Consider the following 21681-nt stretch of genomic DNA (forward strand, 5'->3'; position numbering starts at 1 on the left):
ATTGGATCATTCGATGCCATTACCTCACCAAGTCTATGAAATTTAAGTGCGTATGTTACTGTCAAATGCAAGCAAAAGCCGAGGAGCAATTCATGTAAGACCTGCCAACAACCTGTCTCAACGACATTCTGCTTGGTCGAGCGTCAACGATGGTACCACAAGAACCATTCAGAGAAACGAAGAATCTTCGTCATGGCGTCGACTTCGTCCAGAGGATAGCTAGTCGACAGTTTTTGGAAACATTGGAGTAGAGATGTATTTCCCATTTTAGTTGATGAGGAGAGCCCTCATCGGAAGGGTAGGGGGGAGTGGATTAACAGCTTCCCTATAGGTCTGATTGACACGTGCGTAGACGCTTGTTGAACTTTGAGCATGACGTCAGAGATCACATACAACTGAGATGAATAGCGAGACGCAGAAGATGTAAATATAGAATGTTTGTTTAAAAGACAACGACGGGCTAACCTGAGAGATAAAGCATATATTTATAGGACCTCGCCACAGAAGTACGCTATTGACTTTATATATATACTTTATTTTTATATTATTGTTTTATGTATTATTAATATAGGTAATTTATATCACACGTGCGAACTTTATTGGGATTATATATGCATGCTTTCTTTAATATCAGTGGTGTATGCTATAGTCTATAGAAGTTAGTATAAAACTATATAGCCTTAAATCATGTGACATAATATGTAGCACATGCTGTGTGCTAATATATACCCTTCCATCACATGTCCTAATAATTAAGTAGTGCTTGCTTTAGAAATTAGTATTTAACAGTATAGCTTTGATCATATAATAAGTAGTACATGATGTAGGAATTAGTAAAGCAGCCTTTCTATAAGGAAACTTATTTAAGACAGCTAGTGATTGCTATTGCTATAAGCTCTATGTGCCTTTTTATGCATTACTTTCAGTCTATAAGGACAGCTAGCGATTATTAATTTATTTTTACTTCAAGTCTATTACAAACTTCTCATTTAGTCCCGCAGTTGCATTCATATCCAGACTCTTTGGAAGTGAGCTGTACGGGGAACGGCAGGAAAACCTTCCTTTCCAGTTGTTAATATGAGTTCGGAGTATTTTTCCTCAATAGTGTCAACACCATTGGGCTTATAAGTTATTCCTCTTTATGGTGAACTGATGGATTATCCCATAATTGATCGACACATGATTGATGCAATATTTCAGAGCGTATCATCAGATTATGTTATATTCTGGCCATATCCATTTGTTGAAAAGTTTTTTCCACTACGAATTACAATGCGATTTCAAATCAAGATGCTAAACAACGATGTACCTTTCCAAGAAATAAGCTTCTTTTTGTAATGTTCATCCTAATTTGTTTTTCAGCAAATCTTGTGCTTTTCTGTACACTAGAGCACCAAATAAACAAAGAATTATACGGTCACGACTAGAAAAACTTTCCCTCTTTAACAATTAGGACATAGTTGTGACCGATGGATATCTTCATATAGGTTATATTTATTGAAATATGTAGTTAAGGGGCACTGGCGTTGCATTCTTTATACTTTTTCAAGACCACTTTTTAGGTATCCAATGATTTAGTAAACAAACTTTGCTGCTGGAAAGAAGCCAAATGTTCTATATTTCTACAGTGTAGTATATCCTTCCGTTTGTAACAAGCAACCAAATAATCTAAAATGCTTATTCAGGAGTCCAGATGTCTACAAAACCAAACCAAACCATCATACCTTTTCCACTTTCAGTTCTAAATGCCAATGAAACTGCTTTAACTTAACAACCTCTAAAAAAGAAAAATATATATGACAACTTTTCTCTTCTTAAATCGGAAATATCTTGCAGGAATGGCGAATATTTTAAGATCTTCGCTAGATTGTGAAAAAAGAAGCAATAAAAAGCAATGTTGACAAAACGAGGGTGGAATTGTGCAGAAATAAGGAAGATTAGGAATTACTTGGAAATAGAGAACGATATTGTGCAAAAACAAAACTAAGTAAAGTAAGACTACCAAAAGTTCAGTTCTTTCTTCTTTCAGTCAGGAGGATTAGGAATTCTTCTGAATAGAAAAATGATATTCTGGAAAACAAAACTAAGTAAGAGTGCAGTAAGTTAAGTTCTTTCTTCCTCAATAAGGTGGTTTGGAATACCTCGGATATGGAAAATGATATTGCACAAAAACAAAACTAAGCCAGAGTGCAGAAAATTAAGTTACGAAATCCTCGGAAATGGAAAAAGCTATTGAGCAAAAGCAAAGCAAAACGAAGCTAAGTAAGTATGCAGAAAGTTAAGTTCATTCTTTTCAAATAAGGAGGATTAGGAATTCCTTGGAAATGGAAAAAGATATTGCGAAAAAGCAAAACTAAGCAAGGGTGCAAAAAGTTAAGCTGCTTCTGCTTTAAATAAGAAGAGATAGGAATACCTCGGAAACGGAAAAAGATATTGTGCAAAAGCAAAGCTATAAGTATGAGTGCTCAATTTCTTTCTTCTTTAAATAAGGAGGATTAGGAATTCCGTGGAGATGGAAAATTATATTGCACAAAAACAAAAGTATGCAAAGGTGTGGAAGGTTGAGTTCTTTCTTCTTGAAATAAAGAGGCTACGAAATCCTTGGAAATGGAAAATCGTATCGTGCAAAAGGAAAGCCTAAGTAACAGTGCAAAAAGTTAAGTTCTTCAAATGAGGAGGATTGAGAATTCCCCTGAAAGGGAGAAAGGTATTGTGCCAAAGCAAAGCTAAGTCAGAGTGGAGATGAAAAGTTAAGTTCTTTCTTCTTTAAATAAGGAGGTTAGGAATCCGTGGAGATGGAAAATTATATTGCACAAAAAAAAACTAAGCAACAGTGGGGAAACTTAAGTTCTTTCTTCTTGAAATAAGGAGGTTATGAAATGCTCGGAAATGGAAAAGATAATGCGCAAAAACAAAACTAAGCAACAGTGCAAAAAGTTAAGTTCTTCAAATGAGGAGGATTGAGAATTCCCCTGAAAGGGAGGAAGGTATTGTGCCAAAGCAAAGCTAAGTGAGAGTGGAGATGAAAAGTTAAGTTCTTTCTTCTTTAAATAAGGAGGTTACGAAATCCTCGGAAATGGAAAATAATATCGTGCAAAAACAAAACTAAGTAACAGTGCAAAAAGTTAAGTTCTTCAAATGAGGAGGATTGAGAATTCCCCTGAAAGGGAGAAAGGTATTGTGCCAAAGCAAAGCTAAGTGAGAGTGGAAATATAGATGAAAAGTTAAGTTCTTTTTTCTTTAGATAAGGAGGTTAAGAATCCGTGGAGATGGCAAATTATATTGCACAAAAAAAAAACTAAGCAACAGTGTGGAAAATTAAGTTCTTTCTTCGTGAAATAAGGAGGTTACGAAATCCTCGGAAATGGAAAATCATATCGTGCAGAAGCAATGCTAAATAAAAGTAATAAAATTAATAGCTTTGCATCACATCACAATATAGATACTGCATGCTGTAGAAATTACTATTTAAATACATGTAGCTCTGCATCAATTGACATAATAAGTATTAAGTAATGCATACTGTAGAAATTATTATTTAAATATATAGCTTTGCATCGGATAACATAATAAGTACTGCATGCTGTAGAAATTAGTGTTGAAATATATAGCTTTGCATCATAGATAATAATAAAAATCTCAAGATGTTGATGCTTTGTATTGAGATGAACGGAATTGGTCAGGTCAGGTATTTAACAAAACCCCGGTTTGTGATATCTTGTTTCAAATTTGTATCGCCTTTTTTCTCCATGTAGTGGCATAAATGTTTACTTTTAACTTTAGTGCGAACATGTCAACTTGGAATTTAATGCCAGGAAAAGAATAAAGATGGTATACGGCAGAAGGCCAGTGGAACACTACGAACTTCAGTTAGAAGTCAATATGAGCGAAAAGGAAGATCACATGCAAGTCTTCTTTTTCAAGGGGGCAACATCCTTGTTGCCCGTCTTATTATAAGGCCCTGGTTCCTGCTCATTTATCAAAGTTTTTTTAGTACTTGCGGTAACCGTTAGAATTTCTATGTATTCAATTCATAAATTTTATACTCCTACGGTATAGTATTATTTAATAGTGCTTTTTGATGCATTCAATATATAATGTTACTTTGACACGACATAATAGGTAGTTTATGTATTTAAACATAGCTTCATATGACATAATAAGTAATGGCATGCTAAGGAATTACTATTATTTAAAAATACATAGCTTCGCGTGACAAAATATAAGTACTGCAAGCTCCAGAGTTTACCATTTAAATATTTAGCTTCGCATCATATAAAACAATAACTAGTGCATACTTCAGAAATAAATAGCTTTGCATCACATGACATAATAGGTACTGCATGCTGTAGAAACTACCATTTAAATTTATAGTTCCGCACCACATGACACAATAAGTATTGCTTGCTGTAGAACCGTACGCTGGAATGTTTGCGAGGTTGCGAGAGACGGCCCCGAGGACTAATAAAAAGGTTAAAGTCAATATGAACGAAAAGAAGATTACAACCTTGGTACATCGTCATCGATCTATTCAAAGTTTTTCAAGTACTTGCGGTAACCGTTAGAATTTCCATATACTCGATTCAATCAATTATTTACTGCTAACCTACTATTATTTTATAGTGCTTTTTTATGCATTCAATATAATGTTACTAAGTAGTTTTATGTTTATTTATTCATATTCCTTGACATATCCCAAGATCCCCAAGACAATTTCTGGTCAAGTGGAATTAAGGCGTGTTTTTATAAGCATTAATTTGTTTGGCTCAGAACACTTGTTTTTTCTTTGAAATTATTATATATTGAGTGTCATACAGCCATCATAGGTTGTTGAATTGTTGGGAATCGGAGAAAGTTACGGCATAACAAATTCCATGTGGTGAAAAAGATTTGGAAACCGCTTTCCTGCGATAAATTTATAATGAACGAGGATATACTTCACTGTTATACAATCCTTGTCTTCGCCTTTGGAGAAATTATGAATTGGCCATGAAACAAAGATGCAACATCAGTTACTACATTAGTCCTGTGTCGGGAAAAAGCCGTAGAAACCTGTTTTCTATAACAAATACTATCAAAGGAGATATAGCCTTTATACTGTGTTCATTTAACCACACAATCTTCATTGTTCTTCTATCCACCCGTTCTGAAGAGGATTAGGAATTCCTCGGATAACGATAGTGATATTGTGCAAAACAAACCAAAGCAAGAGGGCTGAATTAAGTTTTTTCTTCTTTAAATAAAGAGAATTCGTGGAAAAGGAAAATGATATTGGGCAAAACAAAACTAAGAGTGCACAAAGTTAAGTTCCTTCTTCTTGAAATAAGGAGGATTAGGAATTCTTTAGAAATGGAAAATGATCACAAAATCACTACTATGTAAGACTGCAGAATGAATTGCCCGGAAATGGAAAGAGTATGGTGCAAAAACAGCAGTAAGTAATAGTGCAGAAAGAAAAGTTCTTTCTTCTTCAAATAAGGCGGATTGTGCGAAAACAAAATTAGGTATTCCTTGGTAATAGAAAAGGATATTGCACAAAAACAAAACTACGCCAGAGAGCTTCAAATAAGCATAATTAGGAATTCCTCGAAAAAGTTCTTTTTCAACTAAGCTAAAGTGCAGAAAGTTAAGCTCTTTCTTCTTCAAATAAGCAGGATGATTACTGATCTATGATTACGAATTCCTCGGAAATACAAAGGTATTGTGCAAAAACAGAAGTAAGTAAGAGTGCACAAAGCAAAGTTCTTTCTTCTTCAAATAAGGCGGAATAGGAATTCATTGGAAATTGGAAATGGAATTGTACAAAAACAAAACTAACGAAATAAGACTGCAGAAAGTTTAGCTCTTCTTGAAATATAGCGAACTGTAGGAATTCCTCGCAAATGGTATATGATACAGTGCAAAAACAAAACTAAGTAAAAATGCACAAATATTTATTTTTCAAATAAGGAGGATTAGAAATTCCTCGGAAATAACTGATGTTCCGCAAACACAAAATGAATCAAGATTACGGAAAGTTAAGCTTCTTTCATGTACAAATAAGGAGGATTGTGAGTTCCTATAGATGGAAAATGATATTGTGTAGAAGCAAAATTAAGATAGAGTGCAAAAAGTTAACTTCTTTTTTCTTCAAGTAACTTCTTTCTTCTTCAAGTAACTTTTTCCTTCTTCAAGTAAGAGGGGTTGGGAAGTCTTGATTGCGGAAAAATAAGATAAGTAAGACTGTAAGAGAGCAGAAAGTTAAGCTCTTTCTTCTTCAAATAAGGGGATTAAGAATTCCTCGGAAATAGAAAATGATATTCAGCAAAAACAAAACTAAGCAAGAGTGCACAAAGTTAAGTTCTTCTTCAAATAAGGAGGATTCAGATTTCCTTGGAGACGGAAAAGGATATTGCGAAAAAGCAAAGCTAAGAAAGCAAACAGTTAAGATCTTTCTTCTTTCTTCCTCGGAAATGGAAAGTGGACTGTACCAAAACAAAAATAATTGAGAGTGGAGAAAGTTAGTTCTTTCTTTTTCAGATGAGGAGGATTTTAATTTCTTGGAAACGGAAAAAGATATTTTGCGAAAGCAAAGCTAACTAAGAATGTAGAAAGTTTAATTATTTCTTCTTCAAATAAGAAGGTTTAGGAATTCACTGGGTTTTTAAAAAGATTTAAGCAAAGACAAAGCAAGACAAAGCAAGAGTTTAGTGAGTTAAGTTTTTTTCATCTTCAAATAAGTGGGATTGGGAACTCCTTGGAAATGAAAAATGATATTGTTCAAAAACAAAACTAATGAAGAGTACAAAAAGTTAGTTTATTCAACTAAGCTAAAGTGCGGGAAGTTAAGGTCTTTCTTCATTGAAAAAGGAGGATGATTACTAATCTATGATTACAAATTGCTCGGAAATGGAAAGAGTATTGTGCAAAAACAGAAGTAAGTAAGAGTACAGAAAGCAAATTTCTTTCTTCTTCAAATAAGGCGGATTATGAATTGATCGAAAATGGGAAATGGAATTGTGCCAAAACAAAACTAAGTAAGACTGCAGAAAGTTAAGTTCTTTCTTCTTCAAATAAGAAAATGAGCATTAGTATATTAATACGAGTTGCTCGGAAATGGAAATGGAAAGAGTATATTGTGCAAAAACTGAACTAAATAAGAGTGCAGAAAGTAAGGTCCTTTCTTCTTCAAATAAGCAGGATTAGGAATTTCTGGGAAACAGAAAAGGTTATTTTGCAAAAGGAAGGCTAACTAAGAGTGCAGAAAGTTTAGTTCTTTCTTCTTCAAATAACAAAGGTTTACAAAAACAAAACTAAGCAAGAGTGTGGAAAGTTGAGTAGGATATATATTTATAAGGAGTTTTCAAATTCCTCGGAAATGGAAAAGTATATTGTGCGAAAGCAATGCTAAGTAAGAGTGCAAAAAGTAAAGTTCTTTCTTCTTCAAATAAGCAGGAAAAGAAATTACTTCAAAACGGAAAATAATATTGCGCTTAAAAAAAAAATTCGCAAGAGTGATTCAAATAATCAGGATTAAGAATTCCCCAAAAATGGAAAAGGATATTGTGCAAAAGCAAAACTAACGAAGAATGCAAAAAGTTAACTTCTCCTTCAACTAAGCTTAAGTACAGAAAGTTAAACTCTTTTTTCTTCAAATAAGCAAGATGATTACTATTCTATGATTACGAATTGCTCGAAAATGGAAAGAGTATATTGTGCAAAATTCTTCATTTCAAATAAGGATTATGAATTTATCGGAAACAGAAAAGGATATTGTGCAAAAGGAAAGCTAACTACAACTACAGTAAGTTATGTTCTTTCTTCTTCAAGTACGAAAAATTAGGAATTCCTCTGAAATATAAAATAATATTGTGCAAAAACAAAACTAATCTAGGGAGCAGAAGGTTAAGTTCTTCTTCAAATAAAGAAAGTTAAGCTCTTTTCTCTTAGGTAGTTAGAGTTATTGTTTTTACATTTTTTTTCTACATTTGAACAGCAATTACATAATGATAGTTATATAGCTTTACGTGACATAAGAATTAGTAGCGGATGCCATATGAATTACTATTTAAATATATAGCTTCGTATCAAATAACACGATAGGTAGTGCATGTTGTAATGTAGGAATTAATATGATAAATAAAGCTCAAGATGTCGAAGCTTTGTGTTGAAATGAACGGAATGGGTCAGGTATTTAACAAAACCCGGTTTGTGTTCAACTTTGTATTGTACTGTTTTTCTCTATGTAGTGGTATAAATGTTTACTTTAAACTTTAGTGTGAACGTGTCCACTTGAAATTTGATGTCAGAAAAGGAATAAAAAAATACATCCATTGCAGGGCCGTACGCTGGAATTTTTGCTAGAATGGTGTAGACGGGCCGTGGAACACCAAGAATTTCAATTAAAAGTCAATATGAGCAAAAAGAAAGACCGTGAAATTTTGTTTTCCCCAGGGGGTAACTCCATGCTCATCGGTGTATTAAAAGTTTTTCTAGTACCTGCGGTAACCGTTAGAATTTCAATGTATTCTATTCATAATTATTTACTGCTATCATACTATTATTTACTAGTGCTTTTTTATACATTCAATATATAATGTTACTTTCACGCCACATAATAGGTAGTGCATGTAGGTATTCAATTATATAGCTTTATATGACATCATAAGCAATGCATGCTGCAGAAATTACCATTTAAATATCTAGCTTCGCATCACATGACTTAATCAGCAGTACATGCAGTAGAAATTATTATTTAAATATATACCTTCGCACCATATGACACGATAAGTAATGCATGCTGTAGAAATTACCATTCATAAAAAGTAATGCATGCTGTAGAACTTACTATTAAAATATATAGCTTTGTGTGACATATTGATAAGTTGTGCATGTTGTATGAATTACTATTTGGATATCTCGTTGCCTAGATAATAAAAAAACTCAAGATGGTGAAGCTTTTTGTTGAAATGAACAGAATGGGTCAGCTGTCAGGTATATATTTAACAAAACACGGTTTGTGATTTCTTATTCCAATTTTATTTTACCTCTATTTTCAACATGTCAATTTTAATTAGATCTCAGAAAAAAAATAAAAAAGACCTATATCGCATGGCCGCACGCTTTTTAAATATATAGCCCTGCATCACATGACACAATAAGTATTGCATGCTTTAAAAATTACTATATAAATATATATCACATGGCCTAATAAGCACTGCATGCTGGAGAAATTACAATATTTAAATACATAGCCTTGCATGTTTATTTAATCACTATCTTGATTGCTCTTCTTCTAGCGAACTCCCGTTATGCATGGGAAGGGTTATGAATTCCTCAGAAATGGAAAATGATATTGCGCAAAAAGAAAACTATGTAGAAATTTAAGTTCTTTCTTTTTTAAATAAGGGGGATTATAGGAATTCATTGAAAATGGAAAATTATATTGTGTAAAACAAAACCAAGTAAGAGTGCAGCAAGTTAAGTTTTTTTATCTTTAATTCACAAGGATGCAGACGGTTAGGCTATTTCTTCTTTAAATATGGAGGATTAGGAATTCCTCGGAAATGGATAGTGTGCAAAAGCAAAGCCAAATAACAGTGCAGAATTTTAATTTCTTTCTTCTTCAAATGACGATTAGGGATTCCACGGGGATGGAAAATGCTATTAATATACTGCACAAAAGTAAAACTAAGCAACATTGTGTAAAGTTAGACTCTTTCTTCTTCAAATAACGAGGTTACGAATTCCTCGGAAATGGAAAAGGATATTGTGCAAAAGCAATGTTAACTGAGAGTGCAGAAAGTTATAAGTTCTTTCTTCGTCGAATTAGGAATTCCTCGGAAATGAAACAGGAAATTGCACCAAAACAAAACTAAGCAAGAGTGTGGAAAGTTAAGTTCTTCTTTAAATAAGGAGGATTGGGAATTCTTCAGAAATGGAAGAGGATTTTGGAAAAACAAAACTAAGTAAGAGGGCAGAAAGTTAAGTTATTTCCTCTTCAAATAAGGAGGATTAGGAATTCCCTAGAAGTGGAAAATGATATTGCAAAAACAAAACTTGGGAAGAGTTCGGAAAGTTAAGTTCTTTCTTCTTTAAATAAGCAGAATTAAGAAATCCTTGGAAATAGGAAAAGATATTGTGCGAAAAGAAAACTAATCAAGAATGAAAAAGTTACATTTTTCTTCATATAAGGAGGATTAGGAATTCTTCAGAAATGGAAAAGGATATTGTGCAAAAGCAAGGCCAACTAAAAGTGCGGAAAGTCAATTTCTTTCTTCTTCAAATAGGGATAAGGAATTCCGCGGAGATGGAAAGTTAAGTTCTTCTTCTTCAAATAACAAGGTTACGAATTCCTCGGAAATGCAAAAGGATATTGTGCAAAAACAAAGCTAACTAAGAGTGCAGAAAGTTAAGTTCCTTCTTCGTCGAATAAGCAGGATTAGGAATTCCTTGGAAATGGAACAGGATATTGTGCAAAAAGAAAACTAACAAAGAGCGCAGAAAGTTTAGTTGTTCCTTCTTCAAACATTCAGGATTAGGAGTTCCTCGGCCAAATGAAAAATGATACTGTGCAAAAACAAATTTAAGTAAGAGTAGAGAAAGTTAAGTTCTTTTTTCTCGAAATAAGGGGATTATGAATTCCTCGGAGATAGGAAATGATATTGCACAAAAACAAAACTAATTAGGAGTGGAGAAAGTTAATTTATTTTTTTAAATAAGGAGGATCAGGAATTTCTTAGAAATGGAGAATGATACTACACAAAAACAAAAGTATAAAAGTAAGAGTGCAGAAAGTTAAGTTTTTCTTTAAATAAGGCGGATTAGGAATTCCTCGGAATGGAAAATGATATGATGCAAAAACAAGACTAAGTAAAAGTGGAGAAAAAGTTCAAGTAAGGATTAGGAATTCGTGGGAAATGGGAAATGACGTTGTGCTGAAATAAAACTACGTAAGAGTGTTTAAAGCGGTTTCTCAGTAACATTCATATTTGGACTCTTTGGAAGTGCCGACTGTGGTGTGCTCTTTAGTGTTATTTTGTTTGAGTCAAGAATATAAATCTCTGCTGGAACCAGGGTGATATGAGGCTAAGTCTGTTGACTGGTTCTGTTAATGCTGAGCTAATCACACATATGGATAATCCCAAAATAATCCCACTCATTATTCGGATCCTATCTTTTTACTTTTTCTTTCTTGTTGAGACAAACATAAACTAAGAGACTAAACATAGTTATGAAGCTATTTGGTACATTTTGTAATTCGTATTGATCTCTTTCTCAAATATCTTCTGGCGTACATGTAATGCAATAAATATCTACTTTTTACATTAGTGTTATAAATATTTTCTTTTTACATTTTACACGTCGAGTTCGATTTGATGTCAAGAAAACAATGTTTTACTTTTGATTTAGTGTGGAACGTGATTAGAAGTACTCTTACCTGTGGTATATGTTACGATATTTTTCAATTTATTTACTTCTATTACTTTGAGTTTAAGGCATTCTAATTTTAGTTATTCTAATTATATTTAATTGTGAATTTAATATGTTCTAATATATTATTGTTCTATTGTGTTTTGTTTCGTCATTTAACATTTGTTACTAACTTTTCACATTTGTTTTTTAGGTATCGAACATTCAAAGAACTAGCAAATGCATTCGTTAAAGAGTGTTTGAATTATCTTGCATGAGAGGGTTTTTCTCCGGGCGCTCCGGTTTCCCTCTATACATTTACACCTTTTCCTAATTGGCTCACATGTTCATGCTCGCATACAAATAAAAATAGTTCTATTGAGCTTGTTTAATGCATTAAGGCTATAACTTGAATTTACACAATACAAACATGCACAAAGTGTTGCCATAGCTATAAAATTTATACCTATGGTGGAAACCCAAAAATAAACCAAAACAAAAAACAGTGCCTGTGTGTCGGGACCGAAATGGGTTATAGGGTTCAATTCCCTGTGCACTGTCATGTCTAACAAATGAAATTTGATTGTTCTTGCTATTATTCTTAGCCAAACACAAACAGATAGGTTTAAAATTATTTTGAAATTCGAAAAGGTGAGACGTGATACAAGCTTTTCCGTCAGTCTAGACGAAAACAATTTTGATCATAATTCTCTATTGTGATAGTGCGATATTGGCGATGTTTTTAAAACAAGTTTTTTCCATTAGAGTTTCGAGTTCACTGGAGTTTCCTTCTGTTCTGAGTATTCAGTTCAGAAACCCGTCCCACTCCCCAGTTTCCTCAAATTCAAAATGGCGAGGGACGGACACGGACAGTACCAAGAGAACGTAGTTTTCACTGTTGGTTTAAGAGTAAGCTCGTTTTGTTCTCCTATAAAGGTTAATTTTTTGCTAACTGCTAATCTCCCTACTGCTAATATGATATACAATATTTAAGGAATACCCTGCATCCAAGAATTGCCGATATCGTAGGCTGGAAGGACTGGGGCTAGTTGACAAATATAAGCCATTAAAACCATTAAGGTGGTTATCCCCCTTTAAATTGTGAATTTTGTTGAAAAAATAAAAAAAATGCTATTAATGGGTACATTAATGCAAGAAAAAACATGATCCGAAAAACATCATCTTGTAAACTCAAGATGTGAGTTAAAAAAACAAGACATTTTTACGGTGATATTTCAACTTTATAGTTCTTATAAGGGACTGGTCATAATTTAGCAGGGGGGGTGGGGAGGTGTAATTCAATATTTTAAGGAATGATATTTTGCAACCCTGTCTTGCCTTATCCACAAAAAATCATGCCCCCTCCCCTTGTTCGAGACGGTAAAAATGCCCCCCCCCCATCCGTCAACGTTTTGATAAACACTGCTTCAAAATGAGAAACTACTGTAATCTGCACCGTCAATTCAAAATAGTAATTACACCTTCAAAAATTTTTCTGACAACGTTTATATAAAGTAATAAAATTAATTTATATACGTCCACTTATATATATTCCAAGGGTGGGTAGACTACAAGTTTTGTGTAGTTCGCTACAACTACTGCTATTTTAAAATAATGTAGTCACCTACAACTACTGCTATTGTCAAAAATATGTAGTTTGGTTCTTTTGACTACGTGTACAGCTATATCGCTAGAAAAATGTAGCGAAGTATTCGCTACTTCGCTACAACAAAATTCCTGGTATCCGTGTTTGTAATTTATATTGATTTCACATGTTTTAAACATATGAAATGTTAAGCATAATATGCTCATATATTCTGATACTATGGATTAATGGCGGATGAGCCAAAGAATTCTAGAACAAAATGTGGGTCCAAACGAGATTTGACATGGTATATTAAATGACTAGTTTTGTATTATAGTGTATGAACTATAGAGTATATAGTCGAGGGATATTAAAAAATCGAAAAGTGGCGAATAGCGATTGTTGTTGAAAAAGTAATCAACTACTTCGCTACTTTTAATATAGAAAATATAGTTCGCGACAACTTCAAACTACCAGTTTTAAAAAGTAGTCTATACAGTTACTCGCAAATTGTAGTTCGCTACAGTTGCAAACTCCAACAACTCCGATACTACCCACCCTTGACATATTCATATGTTAAAATTTGGTTTTAAACATAATATGTTAGTTATTTCTAGTGAAAGACCCTGCTATTTAAAATATAAATATTTTAACACAGTGACTTATATAACTTTTCATTTTAAATTCTATAACTAATTTTGTTTAATGTTCTAAGCAAAGCTTATGCAGTGCAACTCAAAGTCTAAGCATGTATAAAAGAAATAATTACAACCAGAAATAAGCAACCCCCCCCCTTATAACTGTCTAACATTTTATGAACCCCCCTTTTTTCTGGCTAAAAAATATGTGACCCCCCCACTATTTCCACCTCCCCACCCCCCTGCTAAATTATGACCAGTCCCTAACTAAACATAATGACAAAATCTAGACCGGTTCCAAAAAAGATAACTAAACATTGCGACAAACGTTCTGACCGCGAGATCACGTGCGTGTAGTGCGTGTTACATGAAGTTTTTCGCCTTTCAAATATGATCATCGTCAGCGAACACTTGTTTAATAACTTTAATTGTTTTGATTCTTGACCCGTTTCGTCTCTTTCCATACCGCCATTAGCCGGTAAAAAACACCCCAAACGGACGGGCTTGTACTAAATGTGTAACGTACTGGAGTGAACAGTCCCAGTACGTTGGGGAAAAGCCCGCATATTTTCGCGCGTTGTGGCGCAATATTTGAATTATTTGAATAACAAAATTTATTTACCGATTATTCGATGCGAATATTTCCCAACGAGCCCTTTTTCTGCAACAAAATTTCCTCCAGATATTTCACCTCGACATGACTTCTCTCAGCAAAACAAAAGATTATAAGAGATTTCGATATCAGTGAAAAAAATCTTTACAGCGAGCAAGATAACAGAGAAATGCCGGAGACAACAGAGACAACAGCGCACAATTACAGAATTTAATATTATTGATAGCTAGTCTGGTTCACTGTAGTTAGGGAAATGCGTCATTTCCGCTATCTCCAGATCTTGAGCTCGTCATGAACTCTGGGGCGACTGCTATCTGCCAGATGAACCGGGTGTCTTGTTTATGTTTTTTGTCATTATATATACAAAATGCGTCTCTGGTTGTCAGGTTGTTTCTTCATAGACGCCTTATTTTCGCAACAGATGCAGTGTTCCAGTAGATATAAATATTATTTTCATCGAAAGAGTGTAATATCATGACCGAAGATTACATTCTGTCCCATCCTTTGCGGACGCCATTAGCATATGATCCACGTTTCAAAGGTGCGGTACGTGTACAGTATGTATAAAACCAGATAACGGAACAATTTTATTATTTCTATATGTATACATAATACATTGAATGAAAATAAAGTTTTATATGCCTGCATTTACTTGTTAGACTTATTTTCAGGTTATGTATAAACAGTTACAGTTCTTGCGAATTTCATTTCTTTTTACTGATTACTGCAAATGGGTTTCCATCTAATTTTTTAAAGTCTTACCAGTGCAATAAGAAAGAAACTTTCCAAACTTTAAAAAGCAGATAGCTAAATACCTTCCCTTAAAATGGATGCTAGATTATGGAACAAAAGGCCTATGACATGAGTAGCAAAACTAATAAAATTCTCCTAACCATTTTGTCAACTGCAACAATATGGCAAAGGAGGGGATCGATCTTCTACAGTTCAGCAAATTTGTCTTTATACAACTATTATCATTTTTTTGCTGAACTATCAAACTATTATTTTTAGCTTATGTAATACTTTCTAAATGCAATTCTAATTAAATTAGAAGAAGAAAAGATTGCATAAAGAATTTTATATGTATATATTGGTGCATGGGAAAAAGGGTGCCTTGTTCTAAAATTAATAGATGCTCTCACAGGTCATTTAATAAATCACAAAATCATTTTTGTTGTTTTTTTATTTCAAGTTGATATACAGTTGGATGAACCATTGTGGAAAGTTCTTTTATCTCCAAGTGATGTTGCTATTGAAGTTTTGACACTCTGCTCACAACTTGAGCCTTTGTGTAAAAGAAAGTATACTGTAAGTACTGTAGGAGTGAAATATCTTTATATGAACATGTCCATGTTTGACCTTGTTGATATAGTGGGAAAACCACAATGTATGTATAATCCATAAAGTGTTGTATGATATTTTTTATAATATCATCATCTGGAATACTACAATGATTTATTATAGTTTCATTCACTACTATTTTGAGTTTAGGTATTTTTTTGTCTTTTTATATATCCAGTGATAGGTTCCTATATAGCCATAATATAGCTAAGTGATTTAGTTAGGGCGCTCATTTGGCTTTGAACATCAACCTGGTGTTTCTCATTTAAATTTTAGTTTAGCAACTCCAAAACAATGGTGGGAGATAAACAGGGTAGGCTACACCACATAGCTGGGCAAAATTGGTGATAAATTGTGTAATTTGGGCAGTTTTGCTACAAAAGAAGTCATAAAATGGGGCGAATCGCATTTCAGAGATTCTAAATTTAGGAAACGGGAACCTGTAGTATCTAACTTGCACCTTACTCGGCCTTACTCCCCCCTTGCCCCCATTTATTAGGCTGTATCCCCATGGTTAGAGTTGTCTTTAGGAGTAGTCAACCACATGTTCCCATATTCTGGGGACAATTACAAAATACTTCTGGACGACTATGGTTTATAGTGTAAATCATCTTTTTCTAACTACCAGACTAAAAGTGGAAAGATCACCAACAGTCATAAGAATGAATTTCAAAACTCGTTTGAACCGAAAGGTGAGACTTACACTAACTCTTGTGCCTCAAATACTCTAATGCATAGGCGTCCTTATTTTGTATTCAGAACACCTGTAATTGATCCAACATACAACTTATTTCTGCAATTTTAAAACATCTCTTTGTTTCCAATTTTGCCATGACTTCTTTAGCACGTGTTGTTCTTCGAAAGATGGAAGAGTATCTGCAGTTTTTGCCAAGTCCGCAACCTACCTTAGAGGTAAGTGCATGACAAGGGGGTGAGGGAAATCCTGCAATCGGTACACATTATACATATAGCTAAGTCCCCTTAAGTCATTCGTATGCCTCCTGTAAAACATATTCTGGGTTCGCGCGCGCTGAAGGGTAATATAAGGCTTTTGGTGTGTTTTGGGTAATTTGTGATAATTTTATGACATAAATGTCTATTATCACATATGTCATTAAAACTAAAAAGCCGTTTTGAAGAGTCGAGACCACAGTCCATAATATGCATAATGTTTGTATACATATTTAGGAGTATCTACAATACAGTGGTTTAGCCGAGCTTTTCCCAAGAGTAATGTCTTATATTGATAGCCCCGAACGACCAATATTTTTTGCCCAGGAGTATCTTCTTGAAGGTACTAATGATTTTTTTTTGTGAAACATACTTGGGTTGTGATAGTTTGGGGGTTGTTATGTATTGTGTCAAACTACGATTCCTTATACAGCTTTGTGTTATACATTGTGTTGTATTGTGGTAATTGTTACATGTGGAATGTGCATGTGCTGATATACAGGGTGTCCCCAAAAAAGAAAACTATTGAAATCACTCATTGTTAAAATTTGAATGCCATGTTAACGAATTTCAGCCTGTGGGGATTTAATGCAACTTATGAAATGCTAAATGCTTTGTGTTGCTAGAGAAAGGGGACATGTCGAAGATCATGGTCCTTGAAATGCACATTTAAATAATGTTATCCATATTTGCAAATTGTAAATATTGTTAATAAATATCATTTTTGCGAACAAGCAAATTTTACTGCATCATATGCATGCATAAAAATGAGTATGGTAAACATTTATACACTTGTGGGTCCCAACAGAGTGCTTAGGCATTCAAACTCTAACAATTGCATTGTTATGGGTGATTTCAATAGTTTTCGGGTTTTTTGGGACACCCTGTATATCATTGTAGCTGTTTTATATTTTGTCAATTGTACATATTATCATCACAGAACATTTCAGTACCTTTGGGTTGTTGAACCAACTAGTTACATTATCCCATCAGTTGAATTACGATGCGTTTAATCGCTCCAACCACAAGTACATGGCTCATCAATTGGCGTTGCTTTATGTAAGTTAAAAGTCGACGTTTCCCCATTGCCTATGATTTATACCGTAATTTCATACATCAAAATGTTATACAAAGACATAAAAGCATAAATTTAGTATGCATGGTAACCTTCCGAGGGTATTTTCTGCTTGTTTCTTTGGTTAATTTTTCACAAAAAGTATAATAGTCGCATTCCTTGTTACTATGAATTTTGAATTATCACATTATATGTGCAGAGCTGGATTACAGGGGTTTTGTGATGGAGGGTGGGTTGGTTTGCATGATGGGCACCTAGAAGATACGGTATAGTGAAATTAGGAAAAAACGTACTCTAAACTTCCCTTCATGTAGGAAATCCCAAATTCTTCTCAATAACCAGTGCTGCAAGTTTATATACCTACACAAAGGGAACAATCAGGGCATCGCTTTTTTGCACAACCCCTTGATCAAAGATGTACTCCTCCAGCCTCCTGATCAAAGATGTACTCCTCCAGTCCTTCTATACATATAGTTATTATAGTGACAAAATGAATGTTAACAAGTCGCTCTTTGGTCTGATTTCTTTTTTTTCTCATTTCTAACGAAATTTAGCAATCGATCAACCTGCTTGGGTGCCAAGAACTATTAGCCCAAAAGAAAGAGGTGGAAGGTCATTTTAAAACTTTCAAATCAAAACTTGTAGTGAAAGACAAAAAGAGTATTCCGAAACTTCCAGATGATGAAAAGGAATGGTAGGAATGGTTATTATTAGCTTTATTGCTTAAAAAATAGTTGCCTAAAGAACCTTGTTTTACATCGCTACGTATATATATATATAGATCATATAAGCGCCCTTGTTTGAACGACGTTGTGTTGCACCCCAGGAACAGGTTTCAACAAGTTTTAACAGTTGCAAAAACATATTGCTGACGACTATGTTCGACTAGACGTCGTATTAATTTTACTTTGATGCCGTTTTAGGCTAAACAAAATAACTCTATCCATCTTGGAAACCGCTACTAGTTTTCCAACAGAGTTGACCAAACCAATGTTGGCATCCATAGCGTTCTTGCAAAATTTGGAATGATTGCTATAAAGAGATTCTTCAAAACTATGGGACTATTATACTATTTATACACTTAATGAATGCCCCCGAGGGAAGTAGTGAGTTTTGTTTTCCCAAGAGTCTGAATGTTTGAAACATTGAAACTCGAGGGAAAACAAAACTCACTATTTCCCGAGGTAGTGTACATTAAGTGCTTTGTTATATATAGGAACAAAAACATTATTTTACATCATTTCAAAAAAACCACTTTACTTTGTTATGACAATAGGCGGGCAACAATTTTTCACTCGTTTCCCTGGCGGGAAACATTGCATTTATTTAAAGTCATGTGACTACGAATGAACCAATCACATTTAAAATACACAGCACCTATATAACAACAATATTCATTGTATTATAATCCACAATATATTTCCCCTGCAGAGAATACGGCACAGGAGCCCACATTATTGGTTTTTATACCTGCCGTTTTTTGTGGTAGAATTGATCTAAATTTTACTAATATAGGGCTATGTGCATTCAGACTGTGTGGCTAAACTTATAAATATACCACCAAAATTTACGTATATACGGACTCTATATATATATATTTAATTAGTTATTTACAACTTTGTACATATACGTGTACATTAATGCATGTTTATTATCCAAACTCCCGACGTCTTAATTATACATCAATAATACAAAAATATATTAATAATAATGTTATATAATACTATTATTATTAATATTAATAATATATAATAATAATAATATAATTTTCAAAGTATTTGTAGCCATTAATGTTTTCATAGCAGCTGATTGTATTGTACATTTAAATCTCCAGTGCCATTCTCATAGCAATTACCAGCATTATACTTATCAATGAAATACCTGATGAAGCCGCCTTTGGTCCTTTCTAAAAAAAGAGACAAAATTCAAATTACCAACATGGTTGTCAAAATTTCAAAAATGAATCGACACTGTGCCTACACCCTACACGAAACTCACATTTTCTGTGGGTGTGGATGACGACACAACAATTTCAATAGTGTTCTGTTTCGTCCCTTCACTCGGTGGTCTTGTCGTTGTGGGTTTTTCATTTTGTTCTACCCCTTTACTTGGTGGTCTCGTTGCCAGGAACGTGTCATCCTCCAAGACGGCCAAATTTAACGGGTTACTTGCCTGCATGACCCAAAACCTTTCTTTAGTTTGGGCCAGTGTCGCAAAGAATGTGATGGTTTTTTCCTTGTTCATTGTTTTTGGTGGCTGCCAGTAGAAAACTAAATTATCTTTCTCAGAGTCATTCGTGTGAGTCACGCTCGATTCTGGATGAAACTAAATGTAGAACATATTTGCATGAGGTTAGGATAAGGGTAAAATGTGTTACCTTTACGCTGAATAACAAGGAAGAATTTCGTTTTAAAAGTAATCGCATATTTGTTTACCAGATAAAATATATAAATGTCACACTTGCACAGCGCTTTATATAAATTACTTTGTGCACGTTGATACTTAGTATAGATCACGAGAGTTCACACAGGTCGCGAAAGTATTATTTAAATTTCTCACAAGTGTCTTTGATTGCTATGACCTCTTATGACCTGTAAATAGGATAAGTGTTGTGCATAATAATAGGATAAGTCAGTGCTGACAGTAGGCTTATATTGCTTACTCATATCTGATGAGATACGTACGAATTATATTAGTATAATCAACGATGTCAAACACAATAGAACTTTCTCATAATGACGTCAAACGCGGAAAACCTGATGTCACATGAGTTTGATTAGCTCCGCAAAACTAACGAGCCAATCACATTTCGTCTAACATTATACTAGGCTTTCAACGTTTGACGCCTGTATGAGAAAAGTCTATTGTTCAGTCTTTACTCGTACATGTTCTGTTTTATGATTTGTAATTCAGGGCCTGACTTTTAAGTTTCGATACTTTGAAATATTAAAATTGGCCAACTTTCTATTTGCCCTTTTATTGTATCATATACGGAATAAAACCTATAAGTATAGTCTATGGATTAAAGCAACCATAGGCAAGTCCTTTCTCGTACACATGTCTTCCTTTCCCATGGCCTTTCATACATTCTCTAGCTGCTACTCTTGAGTTATATAAATATCAGATTGTGTTTAGACCTATTACAGTATTAGACCGCACAGTTAGGGCGACTTCTTTTGAAGTTTTGTGATTTTATACTTCTGTCATACAATTTATACCTTGAAATCTGAGCAATTTTGATACTTAACGCCAAGGTCCTCCGTAATATTAAGAAAACTGCCAACAGCAGGACCGTCTTCGCTCCATCTGCCTTGGATGAGAAAACCTTTCAATGCTTTGCCGCTCACGGTTACACGAACCATTTTCAAGCTTTTCTCCAATTTGGCATCGAGGGAATACCCGCTCGGCTGTTTCTGTCTGGGAATCAGCGGAATAAACGTGCCACGATGTCCTGGTGTCATTGTTTTACAACTTTGTTGTGGAGCTCCAGTTCTTTCGCCTAAAACTAACTCAGTAAGAATTACTGAAAACAGGACGAGTGTCGGTGCATACATTGTGTGCTGTATATGATAAAACTATGAAATGTGAAGTGTAGTGACGGCTACATTATATTTTTTTATATACCTTAAATACCGGAAGAAAAAGTTAAATAGCTAACAACGTTGTTCAACCACTTCCTGAAGGCGTATAACAATATTAGCTTTTATCGCTACCATATCAGGTTTCGCTGAACGCACAGGATCTGACAATGCAATTGCACGATGCAATAACATGCATTTCTTTGTCGTAGGTCAAGAGCGGACTCTGTAGTTCTGATTGGCTAAAACAACAGGCGGAATCCTTCAAAAAAATTTTAAATGTATACAAAAAATAAATACTCCTTATATTATAGGTTGTTTGAATGGAATGGTTAATTAAATCAGCTTGATTATTTCTCAGGTATACAAAAAACTGATTTCATTTGTGAATAAAAATAAGTAAATCTTACGTGTACGAAGGAATAACAACAAACTCTCACATTCGTTTTCTTTCTCAACTTGATACACGCGCGCGAAGTTGAAGAAATATGAAGAAACGCGGCTCGAAA

General features: G+C 34.1%; 2 protein-coding genes and 1 long non-coding RNA gene across 3 annotated transcripts; 1 reads left to right on the forward strand and 2 right to left on the reverse strand.

Annotated features, from left to right (window-relative positions):
• Nucleotides 1-596: 596 nt before the first annotated feature.
• Nucleotides 597-14346, reverse strand: LOC114543819. The gene is made up of 3 exons (XR_003690204.1): nt 14237-14346; nt 1725-1777; nt 597-1385 (listed from the first exon to the last, which is right to left on the reverse strand). It is a non-coding gene; the product is annotated as an uncharacterized LOC114543819 (long non-coding RNA).
• Nucleotides 14347-14554: 208 nt separating this feature from the next.
• Nucleotides 14555-18768, forward strand: LOC114543818. The gene is made up of 8 exons (XM_028562659.1): nt 14555-14768; nt 15420-15535; nt 16197-16260; nt 16413-16480; nt 16757-16862; nt 17460-17578; nt 18149-18288; nt 18518-18768. The coding sequence occupies exons 1-8, from the start codon at nt 14702-14704 to the stop codon at nt 18621-18623; spliced, it is 786 nt and encodes a 261-aa protein (XP_028418460.1). The 5' UTR covers nt 14555-14701; the 3' UTR covers nt 18624-18768.
• Nucleotides 18769-19357: 589 nt separating this feature from the next.
• Nucleotides 19358-21184, reverse strand: LOC114543820 (putative defense protein). Its single transcript, XM_028562660.1, has 3 exons — nt 20813-21184; nt 19593-19919; nt 19358-19500 (listed from the first exon to the last, which is right to left on the reverse strand). Exons 1-3 carry the CDS (start codon nt 21146-21148, stop codon nt 19417-19419), a joined length of 747 nt encoding a protein of 248 aa, XP_028418461.1. The 5' UTR covers nt 21149-21184; the 3' UTR covers nt 19358-19416.
• Between the last annotated feature and the right edge of the window lie 497 nt (nt 21185-21681).

This window comes from Dendronephthya gigantea, unplaced genomic scaffold (genome assembly GCF_004324835.1).
Source record: "Dendronephthya gigantea isolate DGI-Jeju-01 unplaced genomic scaffold, DenGig_1.0 000562F, whole genome shotgun sequence".
Classification (NCBI taxonomy): domain Eukaryota; kingdom Metazoa; phylum Cnidaria; class Anthozoa; order Malacalcyonacea; family Nephtheidae; genus Dendronephthya; species Dendronephthya gigantea.